The sequence below is a fragment of the Bombus impatiens genome, unplaced genomic scaffold (assembly GCF_000188095.3).
Source record: "Bombus impatiens unplaced genomic scaffold, BIMP_2.2 scf_0311, whole genome shotgun sequence".
NCBI classification, from domain to species: domain Eukaryota; kingdom Metazoa; phylum Arthropoda; class Insecta; order Hymenoptera; family Apidae; genus Bombus; species Bombus impatiens.
This window is the reverse complement of record NT_176730.1, coordinates 355,580-371,014: the sequence shown is the minus strand read 5'-3', so window position 1 is coordinate 371,014 and position 15,435 is coordinate 355,580. Positions and strand designations below refer to the sequence as shown.

Sequence of the window (15,435 nt, the reverse complement as noted above, 5' to 3'; positions counted from 1 at the left end):
AATTGCACCTTGCAAGGAATACAAAGGAGGAATTTGTTAATTGTAACGTGCAAAATCGTTCAATTTTATAAAAAAATATGGAGGAGCAATACATATAAGAGTTATAATTTCAACGCTTAAATCATTATTAAATTATAATGAAATTAAACCCAAAAGTGGAATGAACAGACCACAAATATCGAAGTTTTCGTCGGCTCTGTCCGGGAGGGAAAGCAATTGCCATGGTCCTATGTATTAACGAGAAATATCGTAGGACCACATCCTGAATTACAACGCGCGAAATTACGCGGTCGAACGTACGACAAGATTAAGTACCACACCGATATTTTAAGTGCCTCTGCTCGCGATTACCGCCGTCCTAAATTCATTACTGCCGATGTCGAACTGGATTTGTCCTGTCGCATCGCGTCACCGCGTCGATTAAAAACGCGACCAAAGACTCTCGTTTAGCATTTTCACCCGACTCGTTTCTAGATCTCTTCTGACCTACTTAAACGCTCTTTAATTATTCATTGAATCGCTTGCTTTACACCTCGGTTAACGTTAATTCCTATTAATTCTAAATCCTTTTTTCTTTCTTTTTTAGTTTATTCTTGGGTCATGTACAACATCCAAGGATTGGATTTACGTCAAATGCAGGAATACTTCCTTCGGTTTTCCTTATCCAAGCTACCAAAGTTTCTGACAAAATTTTGCGTCGAATACAAACTCGAATTGCCTTCCTTTGGCCCTCGGCAACTTCTCTCTCGTAATTAGATTTTTACGCGTCTATGGACAATTTTGAGATGAAAAATGCATATACCTAAATATGCAAAATTATGTAAAAGTATAATACCCTTTACAATAGCGAATAGATAAACTAATTTGTTATCAAAGTTCCAGTTTTTTAATTATACTCTCAAAGATACGAATTTGCATAAATATCCACGATCTACTCGTAGTAAGTCTTTTGGTCGTAAAACAGATCGAAAGACGAGGAAGAGACGACTTTATTGCGATTTCTCTGCCACACAAAGTTCCTTTTATGAAACTCATAGCGAGAATTAACAATTTAAATCGACATTATATACAATACCTCTTTAATTTCAACTGACGTAAGTGTCAGCTTTTAAAAGCAAAATTTACCAGAAACCACCGTATACGTACATGATCCATAAGTCAAGTGGTCCTCTCGATTGCCGTGTCTCGCTCGCAGCTGATTCAGACTGGACCCAACGAAATTTTGTTTCCTCGTGTTACGTCATTATCATTATCATACGGCGGTGATCCTTTCAAGCGGTGATTTCATTTCTGCCCGCTTCCACCGCCACCATAATTTGTTTATCGGTCATCGAAAGCGGCCTACAACCATCAGAGAACGTCCTGTATTTCCGTCGTACGACACGTGTACGAAAATTTTGCTCACAGACAGGTGATAGTTTGCGTGTACGTGTAGGCGAGGAAACTTCGTTCCAAACGGGATATTAAACACACACGACGAATCTCGAAACATTCGCACCTTCGTTCGTGTCAGAGGAGCACAGAGACGGCTACGAGGCTCGTAAATATTTCGATCGACGTCGATGCATGGCCACAGCTCTCTGGAAGTTGAGCGAGTTCTCGTCATTTTGCGTGTTTATGTAATGCTGCAAGTTTATACACAAAGTACCGTGCCAGTATCTTCCTCGTTTTATGCTAAGGTTCCTTAACTCTTTAACTTTGTTTCGAGAAGTATACACGAAGATCATAAGAAAAAGAACGCGACAAGTACATTTTTGTTGACTTTCTTAAAAAAAATATCAATTTTGTGCAATATATGATTTATTATTTTGATGAATATTTCTGAATATGGAAATGTGTATTTTCAGTTATCAAATTTTAAGAAGTTCCAGGAAAATATTCTATATCTTCCAAGCTTCTTTCTTCGCCACGTTATTAAACTTTTCTTTTGAAAATTCTTACGATGAAAAGAAGTAACGACGAAGATGAGTGAAAAGATACGCATAGAATATCTCTAGATTTTTTGTTTAATTATAAAAGTATGATAATTAGAACTTTTAACGTGAATTTTATTCGATGTATTTCTTCACCACATCCATCAGAGATCTTGTTGTAGATGAAACAACGTTTCTAGAAAAGAAACTGTTCTTCTCGTTAATAAACTGTTTCTCTGTATTAATCCAAGAGGATATCAAAGTAGTGCGTTGCCAGTAGATCATCTTTGTATCAAATATAATCAAAATTCGTGAAAGTGTGCTGGTAAACGGCAGCAATTTGTTTTACGTCTTTATTAGACCGTATAAAAATTACATCGTGTAAGAAATTCAACTTGGCTATTATTAAATACTAAGAAAGTAGAATTCAAACGACATAGAAAACTTTTGTAAATTACAAAAATCTTTGAAGGAAAGCCGTCATTAAACTAGAACTAAGATTAACTTAGACTAATTTCTTAAAACTAAGAAGACTAAAAAGAACAATTAGGCAAGCTGTTCAAGTGTCAGATCGAAAAAACTTCGGTTCAGATAGAAACAACAATTAAATTCGTAAAATGGTTATAATCTAAGAAACGAGTTATTAATCTTTTGAAGTTTACTGTATTGTACTTTTACTATAAAAATGACCTTTTCTCAAGTTGTCCCTGGAAGAAAGTTGTCTAAAGTTCTCCCATTCTTTCAACTCATAAAGTTAAAACGAGTACTCGCAGAATAATTATATATACTAACATGTAATTTTAACATGGTCTATATTCTATTCCGCGTTCCAAAATATTTATCTTGTTTAATATAAAATCGTTTTGAACGGATCCAACTAAAAAATAAAAAAGAACAGTTATCTCTTAATTATAGAATCTAATAAAAAAAAAATCTACCTAAAATTCGATAACTAATGGACACATTGTACCCTAAAATATTAAACGAACTACTTAAAACTTGTAAACAATATTAAATAAATTGTATAAAAGATATCTGAAAACAAACCGACTAGAATTTTATCTTTAACAAACACTTGACGGAATATAAAAAGCTGCTCGAGTCTGAGCTTTACTTCTTGACACAAATTCGTAATATTTCTCACGTATATATAGCGTCTGAATTGAGCGAATTTCTATCACGTGCAATTTATGCCGGTAGAGAATTAGGATCACGAAGAGGCTTCGTTTGCAGCAGGCCTGCAGATGAAAAGTCGTAAAGTTGATTTTCCCAAGTCGCTTTTCACTTTTTGTGTAACAGGTCGCCGCAGAAACTTAGAATTCGCAACGTCGCGTCGTAATTATGCACGTTGTAATGGTATTTCGTGGACGACAAAAGACATAGTCGTATTCCCCTAAACTCTAAATGAACCCTGTAGGCGCGTTCCTAACTTTATTTATCCTTGTTGCTCGTGCTTTTCCTACGTATCATGCTACATCTGACACGGTTCTTTCGAATTTCAATGAAATTTCGCCTGCTGATGGTTCCATATCAAATGAATAATAATTAAATAACAACGCAAACAATCCTATACAGATACGATTAAATAAAATAAAACTGTAAAGTAAAATTTGCAATAAATTAAAATAATATGAAATAGTAATTTTAGCTACACATGACTAATCAATTATGACAAAAATATATTTAAAGTTTGATAAAATCACACAATATTATACATACATATATATATTTATACGCTACGTTACGAAAGAACTAGTCATTTTCCAAATAAAATACAAAAATATTGATCAACTGTGTATAACATACATGTTAACATATCTACGTATCTACGTTATATCTCTTACCACGTCAAATTTCATTGAAACAGGGCTCTATCTGACTCATCCCTTGCAACGATTTCATCGGAAGAACAACCACGGATATAGAAAATGTCTGTACGTGACTTCGCGATCGTGTCGCGCCTTTTTGTTTTCAGACTGGTCTTCCCTAAGGAATCGAGAGCAATGCGGAAAAACCTGCAACCTTACAGCTTACGTTGTCGTTCGATAGTAGTTTATACGTTTGTATTTACGGCTTCGAGTTTGACTAGTTTACTTCGTTCCAGGTATTGGCAACTGATACTTGGAAATAATTAACAGGTCCCTTGGAAGTTTCCGCGTTTAGAGAGACCTTGGAAATGGATCGGTAGATTTTACGCGTATTTAGGTCTATTGCACTTAAGAAGAAATAAAGAGCGCAAGGGAAATTTGATTGCTTATTTGTTAGATTTGTTTAAGGAACTTCGAGTGGTGCATTCGAATCTTACAATCATAGAATTGTAATAGAATGAGAAATATTTATCTAAAATGATTATTCCGCGAGATATTTATCCGAATAAAATAAAACAATTATCTTTATAATTATTGTTAATATAATATATATAATAATTATAATATAATAATTACAATAATTATAATATATATAAAACGTGTAATTGTTATTAAATAATTATTATTTGGTTATTAAATTTTATGTATGTGTAGTGAGATTATACAGTGTATATTAAACTTACTAACACTCGTTATTTTGAAACACATGTCAATGCAATAGCTTGTCTGATATGGTACACTAACAATCCATGCTTATAACAGCTTCTACCTACAAGAAAAATTCCTAATTTATACCCGAAATGAAAATAAAAGGTAAAAAGGGAGGAAGAGAGTTAATGACTCATAAACATCCAGGAAAATTAATGTGTAATATTTATCACTGGACGCCAGCATTTTAATTACGGATTAAAGGTATTCAACGAACGAACGAAGGAAAGAAAACATTTTTCTGTTTGAGAACGTTCACCGTGTCTATGAATGCGAACAATCAACTGGTTAGCATTCTCCGAGTCCTCCTGTTACGCTCGTTTTAATTTAACGTATTACTCGGAAACACAGGCGGCATGCCTGATTTGTCTCGCATCGAAAAGGAACACGCTAGTCTCCGGTAAAGAAGATGCACGATGTTGAACAAGGCAAGGAGAAATAAAACACGGACGTTCTAAGTCTTCTTTAAATACAACATGATCGATGATCCACCGGTGGAAGCTAGGGAGCGGCGAAAGCAATTTCATAAGTCAGCTTCTTCCTCGCTGTAGTTGCACCGGAATAGAAATAATAAATATATTAATAATTGCAATTCAATAAATCACGTCAACGCGAAAGAAATCCACGTCGAACTAATTGATAATGAATTGCTTATAACGAATTCCATCTGTTGCAAATTAGAATTGCAAATGTGAAAGAGTTCGAAATGACAAACACATCTGAATAATTATAACTTAAAACACCATAAGCGAACATAAGAGAAATAATAAATACTTGCAACTGTAATAGCAATTTGTTTAAACTAATATTCGTTTCGTTTATCCTAGATCAAACTAACAAACGTAAAAACCTTGACTGTAATAGCAATTTGTGTAAATTAATATTCGTCCCATCTATCCCAGATCAAACTAACAAACATAAAAAACTTGACTGTAATAGCAATTTGTTTAAATTAATATTCGTCTCATCCTAGATCGAACTAAGAAACATAAGAACTTGGCAAGCTGTAAATATACGAATGCACAGTGGCACTAAAAAGATCTAATTCGATAAATCATAACTGAACGTGAAGGAACAGAAAAAAGTTTCCCGATGTATATATAAACCTACGTCCTTAACTGTGAATTACGATAATGCATCGTGGCACGTTCAAAAGTCGCCTCACTGTAACAAGACGAAGAGGAATCATGGTCGACGATTCTGGTTTACCTTGCAGGTGCGCGGATTCGATAAACACGCGATGGAGAGAAGAAAGTGATGCTAAAAGTCGAAACGGAAACCACCGTCGCGCCGTATCAGCCCGAGTTCACGAGATGGCGACTTTCCTGGGGGCACGCATCAGCATAGAAGGCGCGTAGAATCAGGATCGAAAGGGGAAACATCGAGCACAACATCCAAGATGGGCAAGTGTTGTAGCAAGCGGCAAGAGCCTCAACCCCTTGGTGAGTAGCCTCCTTCTATCTTGCTTTTTATTCTCGTGGCGAAACCGCGATGAGTTTTCTTTTACAAAACTCCTACTACGTGTTTTGTTTCTCTTCTCCCTTCTTCACTTTCTCTCTCTTTCTCTCTTTTTTTTTCAAGTATGTCTTTTGAAACTCCTGAATGGAAGTTCCCGGTTAAATGCAACAAAACACAGAGTAAAATGAGATCGTGGAAGTAGAAAAGCTGTTTAATTATGGCGAGTTGCGTTTCCTTTTAGCGTGCAATAAAGAGTTGCATCGAGAGATCCGATTTATTAAAAGTATTTCGAAGGGAATAGTACGGCCGTAGTACGGGAGTTTTAATTTCAAATTAAAAATCCTCTTTGATGTAATTTAATTAAAGTATTAAATGGTTCCAGCTTTGTTAACTGGAACTCCTGTTAATCCTACTTTAATTGCTTTCCTCCATCGACTCCAACCGATAGAGTCGTGTAGACTGAATTTCTAGATACCTTTCTTCGAATTATTACGGGGGAATTAGAAAATATTTTTTCATTCTCCACTCTGACCTCCTCGTTTCGTCATAGCGAATATCTTTATCTGAATCGTGCACGAGAAGAAAGCAATTAAAAAGATTTTTATCATCTATATTCTTAAAGATTTCTTGTACTTCGATTCATTTACCACTTTAAAATCTCGCTAATGACATTATTTGTTAAATTGTTCCAAGTTCGTCAACCCGATAAATACTGTAATTTTTCTACTCTTTTAAAGTAACGTTTCCGTTGATTCACTCAGCCTCGTTTACGTCTGAACTGTAACGTCACACGTAACGTCGTTTATCATAATTTCGCGTTACAAATGTTCGGCTTGGTTATTTAGGTTACAAGAAAGCAGATACAGGACTAAGCTCAAAACACAGTAATGGAGGTTCTTTGGATCGGTACACTGCTGACCCGAATCAGAGGGGTGTACAAACGAGGGCAGACATCATACGACCGAGGCCGACACCTTGTAAGCTCCAAATTCCTCACCAGCCCCGTAAAACAAGCTCGCCTGTCGTTAAGCCTGCATGTGTGTATTTTTATGTTCTTTTATTTTACTTTTTTAACATAGCGATTTTACTTTTAAGTTTCTAGTTTAAGATTCTATTTTAGCCTGCGATTTACTTTGCTTAATATGCTTCACGTTCCGAGCTGATCTGTTTATTACACAGACAGAAACTTTTTTTATTATACCTATTTTAGTTCAGAATGGATATGCGATTCACCGTCAGTGAATTAATGAAAATAATACATTTGCCAGCAGGAAGATATTATTATCGTTTCGTTTCAATTATTCAGCTTCGTAGAAGATAATCCCATAGATTTAAGAGTGAGCTTTTTTCTTTTGGTAAACTCCTCGATATTTAAATTTCATTTTATATTTTGATAATCGAAGTTAGGAACGCCTCGATTCGTGTATGCTTAACTTATATGTTTGCTGTAGATTTCTTGTGATTTTCTAAAAATTGAACATAAAGAAAGAAGATGTTATTTTGTATTGCTTCAGTACAGTCAGTATAATATGATGCCTATTTTTATTTATTCCATAGGAATATAGTTTATATATTATAATGGCAACTAATATTACTGAAACATTCTATTATTGCTAATTTATGTATATAAAAAGGACTCGTACAACTGCTCAAAAATATTAATTTATTTCTAAAATGATATTATTGTGAACAACAAATGTTTGTAATTAATATCTTCTAATTTATTTGTGCATTTAATAGTAAATTCACAGGAATGTAGCTTTGAATTAGCAAAAAGAAGCAAAATGTAAAAAAAAAGACCATATGTAATTATGTAATTAACTTCTATACTTAATTCATCACTTTGTCCTATGAATGTCTTTTCAAAAAATTTGTCCATTCATATTGAGAAACTATTCAATTTTCAATATTTACATGTATATGACGAATAATCGTTAAAATTCGAAATTTCAATATTTTCGTCGTTAACGTTCAACGATAGTTTGTTTGCGAACGATAACTCTATATGAATCGACGACCGCAGTATTTCATCGACGCGTGCTAATCTCGTCGATCGATACTCTGTCAATTGCAATTGCAATCGCCAATAATCTGCGCAATATCAATATAATTCATTCACGAAAATTTGGATTCGATTCCTTAAATAGTTCGTATTTCCACGTGTACGTCATTCTACGTTGATTTGTTCTGGAAACAGCGCATTCGCAAAGGTCGAACAAGATCGTGGTGGCCCTGTACAATTACACCGCGCGCGAGAGCACCGATGTCAGTTTCGTAAAGGGAGACCGGATGGAAGTATTGGACGATTCCGAGCCCGACTGGTGGAAAGTTTTACACTTGACAACTTTGCAAGAAGGTCTCATCCCGTGGAACTTTGTGGCCGTGGAACGTTCGGTCGAGAGCGAAGAGTGAGTCTTCCTTCCATTTTCCAATTAGCAGTTTATATAATACATTCGACTTGCTTTCCTTCGTTACGAATTTTCTTTTAACGATCTTCGACGTTGTCATATAGTTGCGGACAAAGGAAAGTTTAACGAGTAAAGGCAAGATAGTATAATTTTACAAAGTTGAATTATCATTTGCAAAACCAATGAGCAGATATAGCATACAGGGTGGTTTGTAATTGGTGGTACAAGCGGAAAGGGGGTGATTCTACGCGAAAAAAGAAGTCGAAAATATAGGATAAAATATCACGTCTCGTTATAACGGATCTCACTGTAGATTTTTAAAAAAATGTAAAAAAAAAATTTTTTTATTCTATATTTTCGACTTCTTTTTTCGCGTAGAATCACCCCCTTCCCGCTTGTACCTCCAGTTACCAATGACCCTGTATATCTTGCGATAGACTAGCAAAAGATAGATAAAAATGATAAATAGACTGATAAAAGATGTCTAATAAAAAGATCAGAAAAACTCGCATACGCAAGTAGCAATTTTAAAGTTTTATTTTTCCGCCGCTACGTCCGTGTTTCTTCACTCGTCTTTTTATTAGTACGTTGCGCTTTGTTGCGTCGTTTTCATAGACACAGCGAGGATACGTATAGATATAGCGCCATCAGGACACGGAACCTTCGTTCGCAGGTCTGTCCTGAAAAAGCGAACCGAAACGCTCACGAATAATCGGAACAAAGCGCGGCGTACCGATAAAATTAAATTAAAAGAATTGGAAGAAGCAAACGAACGTGTCATCTAATCATCGAGAAAGTTTGAAATTTATAAACCTTGGACACTGTTCCTTTCTGTTTCTTTTCTCCATCTGCAGTTGGTTTTTCGAGAATGTCTCCCGTAAAGAAGCTGGAAAGCTTCTTCTGGTGGATGAAAACCCTCGGGGAACGTTCTTGGTGAGACCCAGCGAGCACAATCCACGAGGATACAGTTTATCCGTGAAGGATTGGGAGGAGGGAAGGGGTCATCATGTAAAACACTATAAAATTAAGCCGCTCGACAATGGAGGATTCTTTATCGCTACCAACCAGACATTCCCGACCCTACCCGCCCTTGTTATGGCGTACAGCAGTAAGTTGTATTGAATCTTTAGTGATTTATTTTAATCTCTCCCCCTTTACTGTCTCTATTCTTTACGAAAAATATATGATCGTAAAAATATAATTCTTGCGCCATTTACATATGTATTCTGCTCTTAAAATATGGTAGTTTTGCCTTAAGACGTTATTTCGTACAACATAAGCTACGTCACCGGTCGAAGATTTAGAACCACTTTTGTTCGCTGTAACTAACAAGTAATCTTCTTCTATTTGTCTTATTAAAATGTTTCCTACAGCATATAGAATTCTAAAGTGACGCATACGATTTGAAACTTTTGGACGGTATTTTTTTTCAAACCACATCAACCTGTACACTGTGTTCCCTGCAACAACAATTTCGTTGGAATTCCTCTGTAACTTTGCGAACTGTGACTGTTGCAGAGAATGCATTGGGTCTGTGTCATGTGCTTTCGAAGCCCTGTCCAAAACCGCAGCCGGACATGTGGGATCTCGGGCCCGAGTTACGAGACAAGTGGGAGATCAATAGGAACGAGATACAGCTGATACGGAAATTAGGCCACGGCAATTTCGGCGAGGTATACTACGGTAAATGGAGGAATAAAATCGAAGTGGCTGTGAAGACGTTGCGACCAGGGACCATGTCTACGGAGGCGTTCCTCCAAGAGGCGGCTATCATGAAACAGTTCCGACATAGACATCTAGTCGCGTTGTACGCGATCTGTTCGAAGGAAGAACCGATTTATATCGTGCAAGAATACATGTGCAATGGCAGCTTGTTGGACTTTCTCAGGACAGGTGACGGCAAATACATGCAGTTCGAGGATCTGATTTACATTGCTGCACAAGTGGCATCCGGTATGGAACATCTCGAGAGCAAGCAATTGATACACAGAGACCTTGCTGCGAGGAACGTCCTGATAGGCGAGAAGAATAAAGCAAAAATTTGCGACTTTGGTCTCGCCAGGGCGATCGAGGATGACGAATACTGTCCTAAACAGGGAAGTAGATTCCCTGTTAGGTGGACTGCTCCCGAGGCCATTGTCTATGGCAGATTTAGCATCAAAAGCGATGTTTGGTCTTATGGCGTGCTGCTGATGGAGCTCTTCACTTATGGCCAAGTTCCTTATCCTGGTAAGCTTCAATAATACCGTTTACTCTAATTCATTAACTTTTAATTGTGTTTTATTCTTCTTTTTGTAATTTCATTAATTTTCTGCAATTCTGTGTTTTTAATTCACTATTTATTAACTTGCGTTCAAGATTGTAATTGTTTGATATCTTCTCATTGATATGGTCCTTACATAATAGTCGACGTTTGTATAAATTAAATTTATCGAACAATTAAAAATATAGAAAATAATTATTGCTATTTCTTCGATCGTTCGTTTCATTTTACAGGTATGCAGGGTCGCGAAGTAATCGATCAGATCAATAAAGGCTATCGGATGCCTAAACCATTGAATCACCCGCTGCCGGACAGCATTTACCGATTAATGTTACAATGCTGGGATGCTAGCCCCGAGAAGCGACCCACGTTCGAGTTCCTTAATCACTATTTCGAGTCATTCAACGTCACTAGCGAAATACCCTATCTAGAACCACCAACTGACTGATACACAGCTCACATGCAGAGTCACCTGGTACCGCACGGTCATTTCCATCCAGCGCACATTAACTGTGCCATGGAGTTTTATGGTATTTATTGCTAGATCTCTAGCAATACGTCTGAAGACTCTGTTTACCGTGTCCTTTTTTATATTAAAAAATCTGCAGAGATATTATCTGCGCGAACAGGAACAATGAATTCTAAAAAAGAAGGAAACTTGGAAAAAAAGGAGAATTACCGAAAGTACAGAATGGTACAGGAACTATTTATAAGCTGTCTCTTGATGGCGAAGAATTTTGTAAACGTTACCAGATTTTTCGAAGCAATGGTTGTTAAATGCTGCCAAAAAAAAAGAAAGAAGAAACAAAGAGACGTAGAAGAAAAGGAAAAGAAAATTCTGCGATAATCGTGGATAATTTACGAAGTGTTCTTTCGTTATCTTTACGAAAATTGAGAGTCATCGAGGAAGCATGATCAAGAACAATGATCTTGTGTGCCATGGAACTGAGAAACGAAAAAATGAAACTGAGTCTTGCTCGTACTGTGTATCGATGAGACTTTAAACTTTTGTGACCAATCGTGGATAACTGCCGACTAATAACGAGCCAAAACGTTGCGACTGAAGATAAGAGTATAGAATCTCTCTACCCGCTACGTATTCGATATATATTATAGAATCTAAAACGAAATCGTTCAACGTTTGAGCTATTTATTAAGCATTTTCACAATTTGGAGAGTATATTAAAAATATTTGACAAAGGTATCTTATTATTAAAAAAAAAAAAAGATAATGTTTAGACGGTAGAACGGAAACAGTTGAGAACTAAAAAGTAGAATTTTAAATGGTAGACAATGTAATCGATTATATTAATCCGTCAATGTATGATTACGACGCAGATAAACAGAAGTGTTGCGACATCTATGTAATCTGCGCGATTGCTTCTTCATTGATCTCGAATCAATCGCGACTGACTTTTCCTAAAATTCAGATCTTGTTTTTTTCTTTTAGATTCACTCCTTGCGAATCCAAGTGCACAGATTGTGCATCAATTATTGAATGCACAAGCCTGTATTAAAATACAATCATTCTATTAATATATTAAATTAGGATATGCAAAGTTTTTCGTTTGATTTCGAACGATACGTCGAGTAGGACAATATTTTATACGAGAGATTAAGTACGTTTTATACGTAAACGAGAAAAACTTTTTCGATGTGTGTATTTTTGTTCTGTGAACAGTGTATTCCAAATATACGATTCGAAAGCACACGTTCGTTTCTCCGACGAATATACATATACATATACATATATAAATATATATATATATATTATTATTTTTTACTGTGATCACAATCTGTAAAGGAAAGCCAAGAGCTATCTGTTCTCTACGGCGAGTCGATAATGTACCTACATCTGAATATGTCTCGTCATTGTATTAATTTAGACCTCTTTTTTCAAATTCGTTAAGACGCGAGTAAGAAGAAGTTACTAATAACAGAAACAAACATATGTAAGTACGTTATATAAATGCACGTCGCCACGAGAAGTGACAAACTTTTTTTGAAACTACGTGAACCTATCGAGAGAAAAAAATAAAATAAAATAAAAAATACTAGAGATACTACTTGAAGGTAAAAATTAAGTCATCGATGTTGCTCGTACAAAGTGTTTGAAAAAAAAAATTGTAAATTTTCTACTAAACATACAAACGACAAGTTAGGGTAGAGTTTAGGCGATAGGCCCATGAAGGTAGTTGTAAATCTCCTCGGGATGTGAAACACCGACAGATCCTCGTCTTTTTTCGTAATTTCGTTGTATAAGAATATTTCTCGGATAAGAAAGGGTTTCGATCCCGAGGACGTATATCGTTGTCTCGTCATGGTCGTCCTCCGCGGAACGTATCGTTAGACGTATAAGTCCCTAGGCGTACATTGAACTATGTCACGATAAGCAAGGTGAGCCATTATGACACTTTAAATATATAAAACATTTAAACGAATAAGAACAAGAAAAAAATATTAAACGAATGAATGGGATAAAAGCTGAGAGAGAGAGAGAGAGAGAGAGAGAAAAGATGATAGAATATAAGTACGAAAGTGCGAGCGATGATAAGACGACTATGTACGTGAGTGTAGTGAATTGTTACAACTATGAATGTGTGGTATTTTTTTCACGCGCATTTTGCCGTGAAAATATTAAGAGATGAGCAATAAAATGTCATGCTTCTTGTACGGCCCGTAACTATTGCTCAACAGAAAGAAAATCGTGTCGTTTCAACGAAACGAACGTTTTCATGAAACGGACGCACCAACGTCTGACAAACCAGTGTTTGTTGTCTAGTAACAAACTATAATACGAATGATTCCAAATAGATATCGATACAATTGATATATCGATTCGAATGTGGAATACTTTTGTGGCTTAAGTTTACCGGGACTCGTCGCGAACTCGACATTATATTGCCACAATTACATAGTATACCAATAAATATAATGTTTTTTACTATAATTAGCGAGGCAAACACTACATACTTTTGTTGTGTGAGTTGACTAATTTATTCTATGATAGTATGATGCGGTGAATGCACGTGAAAAAGCATCATGTTTACGTAGTGTTAGAAATGTAGCTGTATTACGTCCAACAAACTTTTTCTATGAGCGTTTTATACCGATCAAAATGTTGTGTTTCTCACGGAGAATGGTCACTCAAGATTTTTCGCTAACGATCATGTTGTCGCCATAGTTGGTAGAATTCATATTGAAATACAATCATGCACGAATTCGATTCGTCGAGAATCGGTGGCAAATAATGTCCATCATATATAGAAAGTAATGTATTTGATTTTCTCTATCTTGAATGTCAACACTGTCGCATGTACATCATTTTATCCGAGCAAGACGAAGAGAGTAGTATATTTAAATGTTAAATACTGGTAAGGGCATCATGTGGCCTTTCCACTGGATCTAGAGACTGATATTGTTTAGACAAAAGGAACAGATCAACTGCATTTGAATTTGTATTTGACGACTATATATGCTCGATCTAATTTTTCACGACGATATCGAATCATATGTAATTGAAATTTCAATCTTTCTTACGAGATTGTTACACGAGAATAAATTTGGTAATTTATATACATATATATAATAATTAAAAAACGATCTCGATTTTATACTTGTTTGTCCATATTCAAATTAGAGATTCGAGCAGATATAGGTATATATCCTTTCTATTGTATTTGAAATAATAAATTTCAAAGGATTTTTAAATAAAACGAAAACAAGCAAAAAATTTACATCGACGTATTTCACGATGCATTGAAATCGAATTCTGGTCGGGAGACGCTGCGTGTTTCAACTTGATTGTAACGTATAGATGTTCCAGTCTTTAATGGAGCTATCACGAATGCAATAATGCTCTATCATCGTTGTGCTTTCGGTAGTTCAAAGCAAAGTATGTATACTCAATATGCTAGTTGGTTTATGTAAGGCTATCGATCCTTTAACGTTTTTTCCACCATTCGTTGCCACGAATAAATATATAGGCTTTATATTAAGGCTCCCGAATTGAAGTATTTCGATCTTCGAGTTAAATTTTTTGTCTATAGCCTATAAATATTCGTCGTCATAATTATCAAAGTAGCAACTCATAACGCTAGTTCTATTTTTATTACTCTTATTGAATAAGTATTTTTACTGCTTACAATTAGTAAAATCGTGTGACAGCTTTAGCATATCTTTTAAGTATGGATTATAATACGTACTATGGTTCCATATAGTTTCCTTTTTGTATTATTTCGAATTTCTTTTTTCGAACACTGCGTCTCTCGGCTTGGAGACAAGTTTCCATGAAAAGATAGTTTCATTCTTTCTATAATTCGTAAAATATGAAGTAAATCCTTCTTGTTCGGTTTGACTTGCCTACTTTTGAAAATTTGTTTCGTTGTGGCTCCGTTCAAATGAAATTTTAATAAATCTGTGATATAGTGACGAACCTCATGTTTTTTGATACAGAGTTTGAGTATTGCGCGGGGCCACCAACGAAATTAACGTGTCAGAAATTGCTTAATAACCATTTATAAATGTTAAAAAATGAAACAGTCGTCACACCAAATAGATGGATATTTTTTAATGCATTTAGGCTTTCGTCAAGATCATACACACCGCGCGTCAACATGGTTCACTCGTACCTAAAGTAAAAATGGATCAATATATCGTCATTGTTTACGTACCAAAGCTTATTATCATTAAGTAATTTAATGGTTACTTTGTATCATTGTATTAAGTACCATAAGCCTATGCAGATAAATATATTATGTATCATATTAACAGATGAGTGTCAAGTGATATTCATATATTTTATCCATATAACGCAT

The 15,435-nt window shown here is 35.5% G+C and overlaps 1 protein-coding gene across 4 annotated transcripts in view; it reads left to right on the top strand.

The window, feature by feature from the left end:
* Nucleotides 1-15,388, top strand: part of LOC100750118 (tyrosine-protein kinase Src64B) — an 87,461-nt gene extending 72,073 nt beyond the window's left edge. For 3 of the 4 annotated variants that reach the window (XM_012384874.3, XM_003488944.4, XM_024367187.2), the window contains 6 exons: nucleotides 5,706-5,931; nucleotides 6,793-6,984; nucleotides 8,145-8,355; nucleotides 9,210-9,463; nucleotides 9,874-10,584; nucleotides 10,852-15,388. In XM_012384874.3, coding sequence (XP_012240297.1) covers nucleotides 5,889-5,931; nucleotides 6,793-6,984; nucleotides 8,145-8,355; nucleotides 9,210-9,463; nucleotides 9,874-10,584; nucleotides 10,852-11,066 — 1,626 coding nt within the window. In that variant the 5' untranslated portion in view covers nucleotides 5,706-5,888 and the 3' untranslated portion in view covers nucleotides 11,067-15,388. The remainder of the gene's footprint in view (nucleotides 1-5,705; nucleotides 5,932-6,792; nucleotides 6,985-8,144; nucleotides 8,356-9,209; nucleotides 9,464-9,873; nucleotides 10,585-10,851) is intronic. The other variant, XM_003488943.4, reaches the window with a different exon arrangement.
* Nucleotides 15,389-15,435: the final 47 nt, after the last annotated feature.